Source organism: Agrilus planipennis, unplaced genomic scaffold (assembly GCF_000699045.2).
Source record: "Agrilus planipennis isolate EAB-ADULT unplaced genomic scaffold, Apla_2.0 scaffold71, whole genome shotgun sequence".
NCBI classification, from domain to species: domain Eukaryota; kingdom Metazoa; phylum Arthropoda; class Insecta; order Coleoptera; family Buprestidae; genus Agrilus; species Agrilus planipennis.
In genome coordinates this window covers 561,231-578,074 of record NW_020439007.1, presented here as the reverse complement: position 1 = coordinate 578,074, position 16,844 = coordinate 561,231, and the positions used below count along the sequence as shown (strand labels likewise).

At 32.4% G+C, this 16,844-nt stretch overlaps 4 protein-coding genes across 8 annotated transcripts in view; 3 read left to right on the top strand and 1 right to left on the bottom strand.

Annotated features, from left to right (window-relative positions):
• LOC108732626 (ovarian-specific serine/threonine-protein kinase Lok-like) overlaps positions 1-829 on the bottom strand; it is a 3,496-nt gene extending 2,667 nt beyond the window's left edge. For 2 of the 3 annotated variants that reach the window (XM_025976116.1, XM_025976117.1), the window contains exons 1-2: positions 473-828; positions 117-374 (exon numbers count right to left, since the gene is read on the bottom strand). In XM_025976116.1, the coding sequence (XP_025831901.1) occupies positions 117-374; positions 473-596 (382 nt within the window). In that variant the 5' untranslated portion in view covers positions 597-828. Of the gene's footprint in view, positions 1-116; positions 375-472 lie in introns of all 3 variants that reach the window. The other variant, XM_025976115.1, reaches the window with a different exon arrangement.
• A 775-nt stretch (positions 830-1,604) lies between these two features.
• LOC108732625 (zinc finger and BTB domain-containing protein 49-like) lies at positions 1,605-4,630 on the top strand. The gene is made up of 2 exons (XM_025976118.1): positions 1,605-1,986; positions 2,046-4,630. The coding sequence occupies exons 1-2, from the start codon at positions 1,618-1,620 to the stop codon at positions 3,054-3,056; spliced, it is 1,380 nt and encodes a 459-aa protein (XP_025831903.1). The 5' UTR covers positions 1,605-1,617; the 3' UTR covers positions 3,057-4,630.
• A 156-nt stretch (positions 4,631-4,786) lies between these two features.
• Positions 4,787-16,299, top strand: LOC108732623 (myosin-IA). 3 transcript variants are annotated; one of them, XM_025976112.1, is made up of 14 exons: positions 4,787-5,107; positions 5,588-5,694; positions 5,937-6,110; positions 10,187-10,210; positions 12,397-12,638; positions 12,756-13,055; positions 13,182-13,500; positions 13,703-13,816; positions 13,872-14,020; positions 14,095-14,262; positions 14,335-14,579; positions 14,660-14,877; positions 15,055-15,778; positions 15,839-16,299. In XM_025976112.1, exons 1-14 carry the CDS (start codon positions 5,019-5,021, stop codon positions 16,038-16,040), a joined length of 3,075 nt encoding a protein of 1,024 aa, XP_025831897.1. In that variant the 5' UTR covers positions 4,787-5,018; the 3' UTR covers positions 16,041-16,299. The 3 variants fall into 3 exon arrangements, with proteins under 3 accessions (XP_025831897.1, XP_025831898.1, XP_025831899.1); XM_025976113.1 differs by lacking the exon at positions 10,187-10,210; XM_025976114.1 differs by lacking the exons at positions 4,787-5,107; positions 5,588-5,694; positions 5,937-6,110 and adding exons at positions 8,938-9,063; positions 9,306-9,479.
• Positions 16,300-16,304: 5 nt separating this feature from the next.
• Positions 16,305-16,842, top strand: LOC112904895 (myosin-IA-like). Its single transcript, XM_025976062.1, has 3 exons — positions 16,305-16,330; positions 16,386-16,534; positions 16,609-16,842. The coding sequence occupies exons 2-3, from the start codon at positions 16,400-16,402 to the stop codon at positions 16,840-16,842; spliced, it is 369 nt and encodes a 122-aa protein (XP_025831847.1). The 5' UTR covers positions 16,305-16,330; positions 16,386-16,399.
• Positions 16,843-16,844: the final 2 nt, after the last annotated feature.

Here is a 16,844-nt window from a genome sequence, read left to right as displayed (position 1 = left end):
GAAAGGCATAGCCTATTGAAAATATATATGTAATTAAGGAAATATCGGTCAAGTTTTCTGAATTATAATAAATTGATTTCTACATACGTTACTAGACAGGTGATGTGTGCACTTACTAGTGTAGTTTTTCATGCCTACTGAAATCTTGTCCCCATCTTGGAGAATAACTTCCTTCTCTTTTCCAACAAGGATTCCATTTACCCATGTACCATTTCTACTTACATCGCGAATAACAGGGAAACGGTTGGCTTTTATATTTACTATAAAATGTAACATACTGATATAGCTAATTCTGCCTTTTGTAATAAATTTTTCTTGTGCACGCACAGTGCAATCTAAAGATCTCCCAAATGTAATTTCTTCATCATATAAATCTAAACAGAAATACGTATAGATATATACCAGAAATAAATAAAAATCTACTGTAATCTGCAGTAAAAGAAGAAGAAAAAATGTATATATTTTAACTCACCAACTTTTTGTAAACCTAATCTATTAGGAATAAGACAGCCCCATGGCACTTCTGCTGTTATACCTTGCGAAATTTTTTCTTCAGCTGAGCTAGTTGGTGTTAAAGTTGCAGGTAATTGTGACATTGTGTAATTTCTTTTAAAAAAGAAGAAAATACTAATAAAAATCTTGGAACACTAAGCGGCAAAATAAATCTAACCTACAAAAATATCAGTCCATCATCTACTACATAGATAGATAAGATTTATCATATCTTCTATGATCTTATTCTCAATGGTCTCACCAGGGTCTCACCTGCCAAATCATCTATGATCATGTAACCTTTAATTTAAAAGAAATATTAATTCACCAGTAGCGGGTCCTAGAAAATACAATGGGATGTTGTACGAGTTTACAATTAAACAAACAATTTCATCTCTTGAGCGTTTATTACATTTATTGTGGACAATGTAACAGAAACAACCGAAAATTCTTTTATTGCAACTAATTTCTGTAATTTCTTTTTATTTACAGTTTCAGAAACGTAATTTTCAAAAAATTTCACGATAAGATGTTTATCATTTTTTATCAATAAAAGCGTTATGTGATTAACAGTAGTTGATTTGTTTGTACGTCTGACGGTACTTTAGAAATAATCGCACATTTTTAAAATTCATACAACCACCCTAGTTGATGTTTCATCCCTCTTTCACTAGCTAATGGTTGTACGCATGTGAAATGGCGAGGGTAAAGTGAGTTTACTGTGATTGAGATAGGAGATTTACAAATAATGTTCTGTTATTAAACCCTTTCAATATAAAAACATTCTTCACAACATGGTAAGCGATTTTTTACATTCTTGTTTAATGTAAGCATGCAATCAATATCGTCTATAACCGTTTCAATAGCAATTAAGGTAATCGGTAATTTTTACTGTCATTGTATTTTTATATGTTTTGTATTATATTAGAAGCATTCAGCTAATCCTTAATAATTATTAATTTAACGTCAGTGGTCATACCAAGAATAAAACAATCTAAAATATATTTCAGTTGTCAACAATTCATTATAATTTAAAATCAGAACTATAGGGCGGTTGTTCTGTTAGCATTTGCGAAATAACAAGTACATTTTTTGTGGTATTTTCTAGTATTTGGTGGATTCAGTATGAATTTCTCTCCATTCGGTGGTCATTTTCCAATACATCAATTCGCGGCCAAATTCAACCATGATAGCGTTTCACTGTGTTCCCAAGACAGTTCAGGTACCCAGAGGTACACTGCCAATGGTATCCCGTCTTTCACCCAACACCATCCTCCCCAAAACCACCAGAATCTACTCAACTCATCTAAATTCCCAGGAAGCAACTATGACAGGCAAAACTCGTCTTATTCAAATCATTCCAATGTCAGACCAGAAAAAAGACAAATGTTCGATCAGCAGGAACTCGCCCAGGAACTGTGTGCTGCTATGTTACAACAGTCACAATCCATTGCATCTCAACAACAAGAAAAAGATCAGGCAAATTCAGAAAAGGTATGTGCACCAACCATACTATCCCCTTTTGCCAAAATTCCAAAATTTTGTTTATGTAGGTAAAGCAAGACAATCAACAAGATCTCCTTCGGACGTCTCATTCGCACCATCAGCAACAACAACAAGCTCGCCAATCCCAGATTCTTCAACAACAATCGCAATCTTTACATCAGCAACAACAGCCCCAGCAACCGTCTATGTCCCCATGGCAACCACTGGTTTCCACAGGTTCATCTGTTGCCGATTACTTGTCCCATTTGCCTGCCACAGCTACATTACCCATCAGCCTCCATCATTTTCTCAAATATTCTGCGGAAACAATGAAGAAAGACTGCCTTCAACAGCCTAACAGTCAAAATCCTGACGCCACAGCTCTACTGAGTCAAGTGAACAATTGTATTTCATCTACCTCGTCGAATTCTGCCAATAATAGCAATAGAAGTGGCCTAGGGACGTTTACAAATAACGTCAACGCCTTACCAACGATAAACTCCTCCCAATTGACGACCACCGTCACTCCACCCAAAAAGAAAAAGAAAAGAAAACCGGAAAAGGAGAAACGTACACGCCCCAAACCGGGTGAGATACGGCTAACGACCGCCCTCGACGGTTCCACTTTGTTCTGTTGCCCTGAATGTCACATGGCTTATCCGGAAAAGGAGTTGCTCGAACAACATCTTGTCGGCCACACCCTCGAAAGGCGGTTCGTTTGTGATATATGTGGGGCTGGGCTGAAACGCAAAGACCACCTTACAAGACACAAACAGTCGCACAACCCAGAACGTCCGTATGTTTGTACGGTCTGTTTGAAGGCGTTCAAGAGGAAGGAGCAATTAACGTTGCACTTTGTTATCCATTCAGGTGAGAAAAGACATGTGTGTACCGAGTGTGGTAAAGGGTTTTATAGGAAAGATCATTTGAGAAAGCACACGCGTTCACATATCGCGAGGAGGGTTAAGGCGGAACTTTCGCAGCAAGGTATTGGCAATGTTGCTACAACCGGAAGTCTAGCATTGCATTCTAATGCGGTCACTTCCGGTATTTCCGCATCGCACAGTATTATAGCGTGAAAGTATTTTTATTGTGGCGGACTACGGTAACAATATGATCCTTACTTTTTTTTATTGCGACGACGCTGAACTAGTGCAAAAGAATCATTCGTTTGTTAGGTATTTTTTGTTTTTACGTGAAACTAACAGAAGCTGAGAGGCGGGAAGAATAGTTTTTGAGTTTTTGTAAAATTTGAAGCAATATACATATATATAGTTGTAAAAAGGTCACTATTACGTATTACAGTTGAAAACAAAGCAATAAAACATTAAAAATGAAACGTATGGTTCGGATGGTCCATGTTTTTAGTTTAACTTACTCAAGTTTTTTGAGAACTACGTTTATAAAAAAAAAAAACAAACAAACAACAGTTTACTTGCGAGTTTATTTTGTTTTGTTTTGTTTTTTTTTTTTTGGGAAAGTGACCAGTGATATATGTAGTTTTTATGAAGAATACGATTTTATCAACATATTAAAATTATATTATGTTATGTTATAAATAGTCAGAATCAGAAATTAAGTTTTTTTTAATTGTTTACCTATTTTATTAGTATTATTATTATTATTATTGATATCCTTATTTTATTTAGTGTTGTTATTATTATAATGACGATAAATTATGTTTGTTTATTCTGAATGTTACCTCTGTCTAGTCACCAATTTGTTTATTTATTTATTTTAAATTGATGCATACGTTTACAATCTTGTAATATCCTTGTAAGTAAACAGTATACATACATAGTATATACATATATTAATAAAATCAGTACAAACAAGTAATTAATATTAGAATACGTTTATATTTGTACAATATGATGGTGATGGTGAGCTCATTGAAGAATTTTCATTTATATTTTTCGAATGGAGATAGGAAAAATGAAAGGAAAAGGAATATTTTTCTGATTGTAAGATTAAGTACCTATACACAGTTATTATTCTTGCTTTTTGGTATCCTCCTTATATTATTCGTATGCTTACATATAGAGCTTCCTATATATGATTAAGAATTTGCTTGTGTATTGTGATATAATTTTTGAAATAAAGAATTTCAAAATTTTAATATTTGTACGTTTAACGTGCGGCACTGTTCACTGCCCCACCCATGCGTTCTTGTCACGCCTACTACCACTCGGTCTGTTACATTTTATTTACACTACTACGTTAGTTTTGTTCTGCGGTACTGTTTGCTGCGCCACCCATATGTTCTTACCACGCCTACAATTTCACCACCTTTTTTACAATATTGGTTCTATTGTCAAAACGTTTTAGTTTTAATTATATGTACATTTAACTGTTTATCTACATTTAACGTACGACACTGTTTGCTGCCCCACCCATATACTTTTGTCACGCTCAAAATGCCCCGCCTATTATCATTTGTTTACGTAACTGCGTTATTATATTTTGTTCTACATCTAACGTGCGGCGCTATTGTTGCACCGCCCATACGCTCTTTCCACGCCTACTTCTTTTCCGCCTCTTATCCTATGTTTATAACAATATTACGCCACCTATTATTGATAGATATGACTTTTTTGTAGTAATTATACATTTACTAATTATTGTTTTAGGTGTATAAACAATTGATTTTGTTAAATTGTTTTCCTTTGTTTTGAATTTAGTTGGTGCATTTATTTCGGTGCATACTGTACATCCGAGGTCATTAAAATGCTACATATGAAACAGTGCGCATGTTCAGTGTTCGCTCACGGACTTACAGTTCGCGGGTTCTTTACTTCAACTTTACATAGCTTAACATGCATTTAGTGATTATTTTGTTACATCGCTGCTAGAATGCTTGACGGTTAAAACAAAAGTAGTATTGGTTAACAAACCAGTTAGCTACATACAAAAACGTGTCTAACAATAAGTTATAATCCGAGTTTGCGTGAATTTTTAACGTGAAGAGGGCCGTGGTTCAGGTTATGTGTCTTACTGGTTTCGGTTTTTGTGGAAAAGTGTAAATATTTTTGTTCGACAAAATGACCATTCAAAAGGAAATTGGCGTCGGAGACTTCGTTCTCTTGGACAAAATTGACTTGGACAGTTTTATGAAAAACTTGGAATTAAGGTTAGTTGGACTTTATTTTTAAATTGATGTTGTGGCCCTTATAAGGGGCGTGACAGACGTTACTTTTTTTAAGATATAATAACCCCCGGGAGGTAAAGTCATGTTTCACGAAATTATAGATACATTTTCTATAAATATAGTCTGTTGCTTCTGTTAGTAATTTGATTCAAATTTTACTTTCTTTTTTTGGCTTATTCAGGCACATGCCAATTTACAAATATACATTTATCGTGGGAGTCTCTTAAGTTCTTGAAGTTTACTTTGAAACAATTATAATTGTACTTGTGTGCGTCGTATTTACAAGAGGGTATATTGTCAATTTAAATCAAATCATATTTTCTGGTCAGAGTCAGGGTTCAATACATATTTAACCGGCTAAATTCCAATAGTTATTTTTTAAAAAAAAATTGAAATCATTAAAGATGATTCANATTTTACTATTTTATTTTATTTATTCAATAATATAATTTTTATTTTCAGATTTAAACATGGTAAAATCTATACGTATATCGGCGAAGTATGCGTTTCTGTCAATCCTTATAGAACAATGAACATATACGATAGCAATTATGTTAACCAATACAAAGGTATGCGACATTTTTGTTTAATTATTTAGTCACTTATGTATATTTTTTTTTAAAACATTTCTCTTTTATTTCGTTAATTTTTCGTATTTTTTTATTTTTTTTATAGATATCATCTGTTATTTTTTATTTACGATTTAAATATTTTTTGTTTCTAACATTTTTTTAAAATTTTGTATTTTTTATTGTATTTTGTAATTTTAATATTTTTTCAAACACATTTACTAAGTTTATTGTTTGTCAAGGACGAGAGTTATTTGAAAATCCTCCCCACATATTTGCTATCGCTGATGCTGCTCATAAAGTGATGAAAAAACAGGGTCGGGATACGTGTATTGTAATTAGCGGTGAATCCGGCTCTGGAAAAACGGAAGCATCCAAAATAATAATGAAATACATTGCAGCTGTTACAAATATCGGTAAGTGCGTTTTTTTTATTATTATTTTTTCTCGTAATAGTTGGGGTGTACAAAAAAATGCTTAATAATATCGTAGAAGTACATATTATTATTGCTTCAATTTTTTTTCACTTTTAAAATGGCAGTAGTTAGATTTTTTTTAGTATTCGTAGATTAGACCGTAAAAAATGATTTTGAGTCAATTTGAATTGATTGGAAAATCCCTTTTTACTATTTGTTAGTCTGCAGTGTGTATCATCTGCTTAATTTTACAGTAATTACATTTTTATAGAATCATTTTATCATGTATTTATTTATGTATATCATTTTAATTTTCCCGCGAGTTTCATCGTTGCCATATTGTATTGTCAAACTTCAGAACACCTAACCTAAAATATTCTAAAAATTAAATAAAATAGGTACACAAAATTACTAAAAACTATTAAAGTCATCACTAATAGGTAGTAGCACTTTGGGCCAATGTTTTTTATAAGATTTATACTATATTTTGCTTCATTTTAAGCATTTTTCAAATTATTTTATTTAGGGTTAGGTATTTTGAAATTTGACAGTTGTGCATTGTTGCATTTTTAGCGGCATGTTTAAATTTTTTAGTTTGAATGACTATAAAATTAAAAAATTAGTGTGTAGAAAAAAATTGATTCTTTTCGCATTTTAATACAGGGTGTTAAGAGAAATTATTCAAGTGTTTGAAAAATGTTTTACAGGTGTCAGCCCTGATAAATATAGTGGTGAGTTTTACGTGAATGATTTTACCACCTTACTAATAAGTAAATGTTAATTACTAAAAACTAAGAAATCCATGTTTTTGCATGTTTGTGAAATTATTGTGATTTAATGTTTTTTTTATTTACTTTTTTATTGGTGGTGAGATTTTTTTCTAACATAGGTACACTTTTTTGTGGTTTTGTAATCAGGCAAACAAGGAAATTGAAAATTCATGCCCATTTTCATCGAATCAGTTTGATTAATTAAAGTAAATAAAAAAAAACTTTTCCACCACTGATTTCTTACGATAAATACTCAAGAAAGCTTCCTTATACTCATACAATATTATAAAGTATTATTAGGGATATAGATTGTTTACAGTGTTCTTAATATACCCTAATGGCGAGTTGATAACCGAACATAATGATACTCTATTTGGTACTACATGCAGTAATGGAGGCATCATCGTATGAAAATAATACGACGTGGTATAGGGAAATATCTTCAGCCATTTTTTATATAAAAAATAAAGTAATGTAAATCCAATAAATGCAATTTAAAGGCGTGTCTGAAAAAGCAACAAAATATGCTTCTAGGAACGATTTGCCTTACCTCTATGAACCAGGTATTTGTACTAATTTTCGTATACCACGTCGTGTTAGAATATCCCTATGTCCGGTTATCAACTCGCCACTAGTGTATATGTAAGAGCACTACCCAACGATTAAACAATGGAAATATTTTTGCGACTTTTGTTATTATTTATTCCTGAAGGTTGTGTTATAGGTACTTTATAAGCAAGGTATTGATTTCCAGATAAAGTAATGGGCGTCTAAATATTGTCTACTTTTTTCAATTGAATTTAAACGGGTTTAGCAGGTGTTAACTTTTGTCTAATTGTTCATAACATTAACCAAAGGCGGAAATACGATGCAATTGTTTCTTGTAATGTTATATTGTCTAACAAAACAAAAGACTGGCGATAGCATTTCAATGTCGAGATTTATTTTTTCAATTAAAGAATGTCTTTTCTGATAAAGGTCGTTTTTTTATTACGATAAAAGCCTGTGATAGATTTTGTATAGTAAGGTCGATGTTCTGTCTGGTATTTAGGCTTATTTCTAATACGTACGGAAAAAAAAATTGTTATATTTGTTACGTTTAAGTTTGTAAAATTGACAATCAATAAATAATTGTTATATACAGGTATGGCAGAACGTTCACCGAACATAGAAACCACACATTTGTTGTTGTAGTTTCAGTAGTTGTGGAAAAGAACAAGACCTTTCGAATAATACCCCATATAATACACGAACATTTTTTTTCCAATTTTACTATTTTATTTTATTTATTCAATGATATAATTCTTATTTTCAGATTTAAACATGGTAAAATCTATACGTATATCGGCGAAGTATGCGTTTCTGTCAATCCTTATAGAACAATGAACATATACGATAGCAATTATGTTAACCAATACAAAGGTATGCGACATTTTTGTTTAATTATTTAGTCACTTATGTATATTTTTTTTTAAAACATTTCTCTTTTATTTCGTTAATTTTTCGTATTTTTTTATTTTTTTTATAGATATCATCGTCACAATCCATTGCATCTCAACAACAAGAAAAAGATCAGGCAAATTCAGAAAAGGTATGTGCACCAACCATACTATCCCCTTTTGCCAAAATTCCAAAATTTTGTTTATGTAGGTAAAGCAAGACAATCAACAAGATCTCCTTCGGACGTCTCATTCGCACCATCAGCAACAACAACAAGCTCGCCAATCCCAGATTCTTCAACAACAATCGCAATCTTTACATCAGCAACAACAGCCCCAGCAACCGTCTATGTCCCCATGGCAACCACTGGTTTCCACAGGTTCATCTGTTGCCGATTACTTGTCCCATTTGCCTGCCACAGCTACATTACCCATCAGCCTCCATCATTTTCTCAAATATTCTGCGGAAACAATGAAGAAAGACTGCCTTCAACAGCCTAACAGTCAAAATCCTGACGCCACAGNTTGTGGAAAAGAACAAGACCTTTCGAATAATACCCCATATAATACACGAACATTTTTTTTCCAATTTTACTATTTTATTTTATTTATTCAATAATATAATTTTTATTTTCAGATTTAAACATGGTAAAATCTATACGTATATCGGCGAAGTATGCGTTTCTGTCAATCCTTATAGAACAATGAACATATACGATAGCAATTATGTTAACCAATACAAAGGTATGCGACATTTTTGTTTAATTATTTAGTCACTTATGTATATTTTTTTTTAAAACATTTCTCTTTTATTTCGTTAATTTTTCGTATTTTTTTATTTTTTTTATAGATATCATCTGTTATTTTTTATTTACGATTTAAATATTTTTTGTTTCTAACATTTTTTTAAAATTTTGTATTTTTTATTGTATTTTGTAATTTTAATATTTTTTCAAACACATTTACTAAGTTTATTGTTTGTCAAGGACGAGAGTTATTTGAAAATCCTCCCCACATATTTGCTATCGCTGATGCTGCTCATAAAGTGATGAAAAAACAGGGTCGGGATACGTGTATTGTAATTAGCGGTGAATCCGGCTCTGGAAAAACGGAAGCATCCAAAATAATAATGAAATACATTGCAGCTGTTACAAATATCGGTAAGTGCGTTTTTTTTATTATTATTTTTTCTCGTAATAGTTGGGGTGTACAAAAAAATGCTTAATAATATCGTAGAAGTACATATTATTATTGCTTCAATTTTTTTTCACTTTTAAAATGGCAGTAGTTAGATTTTTTTTAGTATTCGTAGATTAGACCGTAAAAAATGATTTTGAGTCAATTTGAATTGATTGGAAAATCCCTTTTTACTATTTGTTAGTCTGCAGTGTGTATCATCTGCTTAATTTTACAGTAATTACATTTTTATAGAATCATTTTATCATGTATTTATTTATGTATATCATTTTAATTTTCCCGCGAGTTTCATCGTTGCCATATTGTATTGTCAAACTTCAGAACACCTAACCTAAAATATTCTAAAAATTAAATAAAATAGGTACACAAAATTACTAAAAACTATTAAAGTCATCACTAATAGGTAGTAGCACTTTGGGCCAATGTTTTTTATAAGATTTATACTATATTTTGCTTCATTTTAAGCATTTTTCAAATTATTTTATTTAGGGTTAGGTATTTTGAAATTTGACAGTTGTGCATTGTTGCATTTTTAGCGGCATGTTTAAATTTTTTAGTTTGAATGACTATAAAATTAAAAAATTAGTGTGTAGAAAAAAATTGATTCTTTTCGCATTTTAATACAGGGTGTTAAGAGAAATTATTCAAGTGTTTGAAAAATGTTTTACAGGTGTCAGCCCTGATAAATATAGTGGTGAGTTTTACGTGAATGATTTTACCACCTTACTAATAAGTAAATGTTAATTACTAAAAACTAAGAAATCCATGTTTTTGCATGTTTGTGAAATTATTGTGATTTAATGTTTTTTTTATTTACTTTTTTATTGGTGGTGAGATTTTTTTCTAACATAGGTACACTTTTTTGTGGTTTTCGTTGTGGTCATTTTTTTTATTTTAATTGCTACTAGTCCTTTCACTGTAAGAAAAAGCATCCAATGAAGAATAATTATTTTCGTTAAGTTAATAAAAAAAAAGACAAAAGAAAGTACGTCATTAGATACATTGCAATTGAAATTGTAAGTTGAACATCTTAGAAACCAGCACCTATCACCTACTTCTCTTGCATAAATTTATTGGTCACCATAGTTAGTGATCGTGACTGACATTGAAACGACGAATTAATACGTTTAAATAAACTTTTGATTACATCAAGTTTCTGTATATGGGATATTTACTATATCACTTTTATCTTTTGCCTTGTAGTTCTGATTACAAACACTTCGTATGATATAATACCTGCTGTATTTTATAAAAATTCCATATAAATAATAAAAAATGTTAACGGTTTCGAAAATGGTAACTAACGTGTTGCTTTCTCGATTTGGGCAGTTTTTTTTCCGAGCATTGCCTTCCAGAATATTGATTAGAAAATTTGTACCTATTTTTATGGTACGAAGTTCGAATTTAAATTAAAATTAAATAAATTTTGGTTACGAAATTTTAAAACAGTAAGGAATAAAAAACAAGTATTTGGCAATGTTCCAAATCTGGGTTTGGAAAGGGTATTTTATATTTACTTTGTAGAAAAAAAAATCACTTCAAAAATTGCAGTTATGAAACTGTACATTTATTTGCTGTTTATTATTATTGTTGGGGCGCAATTCATGATGCGCCTTTTGAACAACGAAAAACATTTGTGTATTTCGCAGTGTTAAGTTTATAATAACGTGCCTGCAACAAAGGAATGTTATCGTTATTGTATTTAGGTTTTTCCTCGGCAGGTAACGTCCCTTCGCGTTAGTCACCAGATGGGTCGATGGTCTTTCCATCCACAACAATATTCTGATTTTAGTCACGTAGTCACTAACCGTAGCCTAAGGTCAAAAACACCCCACTAACGTACCTCCACCCCCTATATTTTCTTGTCATATTTAAGCATTTTATCTATCTAAAAGTTCATTAAGTTTTCATGTTTTCAACCATTTAGTTTTCTCTGCCAAGTTCAATCAATTATCTATTCAGTTCATCAGTAGTTCATTCATTGTAGTTATTTTTAAGTGTTTTTTTTTGGTGTTAGTTTAAGTGTATGTTGATTATTAAAAAGTTAAAAATCACATAAGTCGTTTACTGCTCGTACTGCTCCAAGAAGAATACCACCGATAGAAAATATTCGGCCGTTATATCTAAAAAATAGACTTCGATAAATTAATTTTTATCGAAGAGGGTTTAAGTGTTCCTTAGGAAAATCTAGGCCAGCAACACACCCGCAACATTCAACAATTATTATTTTACGTATTTTTGAGTTGTTAATTTCTAAAAATGGGAAAGTGATACATAAGTATGATCAAACATTGTATGAGACAATTTTTACCAGCAAATACATATATGTATAATATCTTATCTTTTTATATGTGTATTTCGAAACGTCTACAGTACACATTAAGGCTTATCAGAAAAATTGATTTTCTGTTTATGTATTTATCTTTGATTTGAAGTATTAACTAATATTTTTTTGGTATTTTATTTACTTATTATGAAAATAATAAAAGTAATTTGCAATAAGTAAATATTCCGATGAAAAATAATACTGTTCGCTCTTTGTGGGGTAATTCCCGGGCAGATTACACGGCCAACCAATTTACGGACTTGTAAGGTTTCATTTGGTTTCCAAAATCAATTTCTTAACAAATTAATAAATGAAGTGGAAAAGAAATGAAATAGAGCGTGACTATCTATTAAGAAAAAAAATACCTTTTACAACGAGAAAACACTTTTTTTAATTTATATTTTTTGTAAGGGTGGGGAGGGTAATGAAGGATATTATTCGAAGGATACTCTGCTACAAATATACACAAAATAAAAATAATTTGTGTATGTTGTCATTAACACATGTGAAATTTAATTTATAGTTAAGGGTAATTATTGATTGTTAATTTGTAGGTGGTCAGAAAGAAATTGAAAGGGTAAAAAACGTTTTAATACAATCAAATTCAATATTGGAAGCTTTTGGAAATGCAAAAACCAACCGTAATGACAATTCGTCAAGATTTGGAAAATATATGGATATTCACTTCGATTTCAAGGGCGATCCCATTGGGGGACACATAAACAAGTATTTATTGGAGAAATCTCGGGTTATTTATCAGCAGGGTGGAGAAAGGAATTTTCATTGTTTTTATCAGGTAATTTTCTCTACTTAATATATTATACTATTCGACCATTATACGTATATCAATTTAATGCTCACTTATTATTTATAATAACAATATTTTTTAAATGTTTTTGGAATTTTCTTACAGCTATTGTTGGGTGCTCCAGATAGCCTTCTTCAAAACTTAAACTTGACTCGCAACACGGACCATTACTTTTATATAAAACAAGGTCAAGCTGCCAAAGTGGACTCCATAAATGATAAAAACGATTTCAGAGAGGTCACCTCGTCTCTGCACACCCTCGAGTTCACGAAATCGGACGAGGAAACCCTTTGGAACGTTGTCGGTGCAATACTTCATCTCGGAAACTTGGAATTTATCACGGAGGAAGATCAGTTGAGAGTGAAGGATCATAAAATGGTACAAAACGTTGCAGTTTTATTAAAGGTATGTATGACTTTAAGAGGAAAATTATTTTAATACATATAATGTATTTTTTAAGTTTTGACTAATTCATGCAACATGCATGCAAGGGATGTATGTTGGGTTGCGTTTTAATAAGTAAATTTTTAGGTACCTGAAGACGAATTACAGAATGCCCTTTGTGAGCGTGTTATTGCTGCACATGGAGACATCATGAGAAAAGAGCATACTCAGAGTGAAGCTACTTATGGTAGAGATGCTCTAGCCAAAGCCATTTACGACAGATTGTTCACTTGGATCGTTACCAGGATCAATTCGGCCATAGCAGTCGATGAAGCAAGCCGGAAACAGTTCCAAAGTTCCTTGATCGGAGTGTTGGACATTTATGGCTTCGAAATTTTTGACAATAACAGTTTTGAACAATTCTGCATTAATTATTGCAACGAAAAATTACAACAACTGTTTATAGGTATGTGCGAAATATAAGAATGAACTTTAATCTTTTTGTTCAGTACCAAAAAAAGGTACCTTGATCATTTTGAACTGTACATGATACTAAATTTGGTGTGATGTTGTAAATTGTGCAATATAATTGCCAGAATTATAAAAATATTCTCTTTAATGAAACTTATAAGGTCTATAACTTGGATTGAAATCTTTGGCTCTTTTAGAATTGGTATTGAAACAAGAACAAGAGGAATACCAGAAAGAAGGCATAGAGTGGACCCATATCGACTACTTTAATAACCAAATCATCTGTGAACTTGTGGATGCCCCGCACAAAGGTTAGAAAAGTATTTAAAAGTTATGTGTATAGATATATAATCTTTACCATTTCAGGTATTCTCGCAATAATGGACGAAGCATGTTTAAATGTTGGTAAAGTAACTGACGAAATGCTGTTAGAAGCCATGGATAAGAAACTTAAGGATCATAAACATTATTCGTCGAGGCAAACAAAGCCTGCAGAGAAAACATTAAAACACAAGGTAGAAACTCCCTTCCTACAAACGTTTATCAACTGTGTACGTATATGTATATTAATTAATTAATTGTTTATCAGGTTCACTTTAAAATAACACATTATGCTGGCGATGTTACTTATTCCATAAACGGATTTTTGGACAAGAACAAGGATCCTCTCTTCCAAGACTTCAAACGTTTGTTGTACCATTCTAAAGATCCCAATTTGAAGAGCATGTGGCCCGAAGGGGCCCAGCATATCTCCGAGGTAAATAATCCCTGTACTAAATACATAAATACATTTTGTATATTTATTTTATTATTATTAATATATATTCAGACTACCAAAAGGCCTCAGACTGCAGGAACTCTCTTCAAAAACTCCATGGCAGCATTGGTACAAAATTTGATGAACAAAGAGCCCCATTATGTGCGTTGTATCAAACCCAATGAACTCAAATCGCCGACTCATTTCAACGAAGAAAGGGTGCGACATCAGGTGTGCTATTTGGGGTTGGTGGAAAATGTACGAGTTAGACGAGCTGGTTTCGTCTACAGACAAAGATACGACATATTTCTTAAAAGGTAAATTTTTTAACCAGGTCTGCGGTAATGGTAATTATTATGATTATGTTTACTAATGCAATTATAAATGCTGCTGCTAGGTATAAGATGATCTCGCAATTTACATGGCCTAATTTCCGTTCGGGAACGGACAAGGATGGCGTCAAAGTGATAATGGACGAACATAAATTTAGCAACGACGTAAAATATGGTCACACGAAGATATTCATAAGGTCACCGAAGACGTTATTCGCCCTGGAAGCAGCTAGGAACGAACTAATTCCAGGAATAGTTACTTTAATCCAGAAAGTTTGGAGAGGTATATATATTATATTTTCCTTAACTATACCTATACCTCATAGATTACCACCATCCTACCTTCCATTTCCTTTAGTGACTTCAATAGCACCTTCCGTTCTCTTAGTTTCTCCAATATTATTTTATTTTTAGTCGCAAACTTACAATATGTGTAATGGATACAATTTTTTCCCGGTAGGATATAAAGCCCGACAGCTATACAAAAAAATGAAGGCCCTTTTGGTAATGGTGGAGGCATATCGTAGGAAAAAGATGCGCGTGTATATCGAAACGCTTCAGCATAGGTTTGCAGGGGCAAGAAGTATGAAAGATTATGGCAAACATATTCAGTGGCCGTCAGCCCCTGCGGCTTTAAGGCCGGTCGTTGGGATCCTTCGAGGCGCCTTCCAAAGATGGAGAGCGTACATGATCCTTAAAGACATACCGAAAAGGGACTGGCCTCAGATGAAATTAAAAATTTGTGCAGCGTCAGTACTTAAAGGTAAACGATTATATTGGGGCCAAACCAGGACGTGGTCAGGCAACTACCTCGGATCCCACGATGAGAACTCATCGTATTCTGTCTTCAACGACTGTGTTAACAATCTACGGAAGACAACCGACTTCCAAGAGGTTCTTTTCTCATCTTTCGTGACCAAGTTCAACAAATTTAATAAATGTGCCGAAAGAGTTTTGCTAGTCACAAATCGATACATATTTAAATTGGATTGTGCCAAGTTTAAGAATATGAAAGAGGGAATACCGTTCACTGACCTCACCGGTCTCAGCGTCACTCCGGGTCAGGATCAGCTGATTGTAATGCACTGTCGTGGAGGCAACGATTTTGTAGTGTCCCTCTATTCGAATTTGAAAGAGGACAAGATTGGAGAGCTCGTGGGACTTCTATGTAACCAATTTGCAAAGTAATTACATAATAAAATATTTTAATCTTTTATGGAATTAATTTTTATTTTAATTAACAGGTTACAGCAATCGGAGCTTCCTGTGACTGTAAGCAAGTCTTTGACATGTTCCTTGGGTGGCAAGAGAAGGCAAATTAATATCCAAGTCAAAGGAGATGTGCAGAGACCAACGTTTCAAAAAGACGGTCAAAATATCGCTTACCTTTTGCCTTCGAACTATGCCCTCCTTGAAAATAACGGTAACACTAATCTTATTAATTAATTAAAGGAATGATAGCGAGAAACTGTTACAAAATTTTAACTTAAAGTAAGGAAATTTTTGGACGATTACTATCTTTACATTACTACATGTACTAGCTTTTTCTTATGTATAGTAAGGTTGAAAAATATTCTTCAGGATGCAAAGTATTTACATAATAATTATGATAAAGACAATGGAATTTACAGGAACAAGGTTGTGCCTTAAGGATGTAATTTTGCACTTAAAACAATCACTTAATATAATTATTTGCCTGCCAGTTATATGTGAACTTGTGGATGCCCCGCACAAAGGTTAGAAAAGTATTTAAAAGTTATGTGTATAGATATATAATCTTTACCATTTCAGGTATTCTCGCAATAATGGACGAAGCATGTTTAAATGTTGGTAAAGTAACTGACGAAATGCTGTTAGAAGCCATGGATAAGAAACTTAAGGATCATAAACATTATTCGTCGAGGCAAACAAAGCCTGCAGAGAAAACATTAAAACACAAGGTAGAAACTCCCTTCCTACAAACGTTTATCAACTGTGTACGTATATGTATATTAATTAATTAATTGTTTATCAGGTTCACTTTAAAATAACACATTATGCTGGCGATGTTACTTATTCCATAAACGGATTTTTGGACAAGAACAAGGATCCTCTCTTCCAAGACTTCAAACGTTTGTTGTACCATTCTAAAGATCCCAATTTGAAGAGCATGTGGCCCGAAGGGGCCCAGCATATCTCCGAGGTAAATAATCCCTGTACTAAATACATAAATACATTTTGTATATTTATTTTATTATTGCAGTTATGAAA

Coding starts and splice junctions, on each gene's coding strand:
- LOC112904895 (XM_025976062.1), top strand. CDS start 16,400: ATGGACGAAGCATGTTTAAATGTTGGTAAAGTAACTGACGAAATGCTG. Junction 16,535..16,608: donor AGAAAACATTAAAACACAAG/GTAGAAACTCCC, acceptor ATTGTTTATCAG/GTTCACTTTAAAATAACACA.
- LOC108732623 (XM_025976112.1), top strand. CDS start 5,019: ATGACCATTCAAAAGGAAATTGGCGTCGGAGACTTCGTTCTCTTGGAC. Junction 13,056..13,181: donor ACGTTGCAGTTTTATTAAAG/GTATGTATGACT, acceptor GTAAATTTTTAG/GTACCTGAAGACGAATTACA. Junction 13,501..13,702: donor ATTACAACAACTGTTTATAG/GTATGTGCGAAA, acceptor TGGCTCTTTTAG/AATTGGTATTGAAACAAGAA.
- LOC108732625 (XM_025976118.1), top strand. CDS start 1,618: ATGAATTTCTCTCCATTCGGTGGTCATTTTCCAATACATCAATTCGCG. Junction 1,987..2,045: donor ATCAGGCAAATTCAGAAAAG/GTATGTGCACCA, acceptor TTGTTTATGTAG/GTAAAGCAAGACAATCAACA.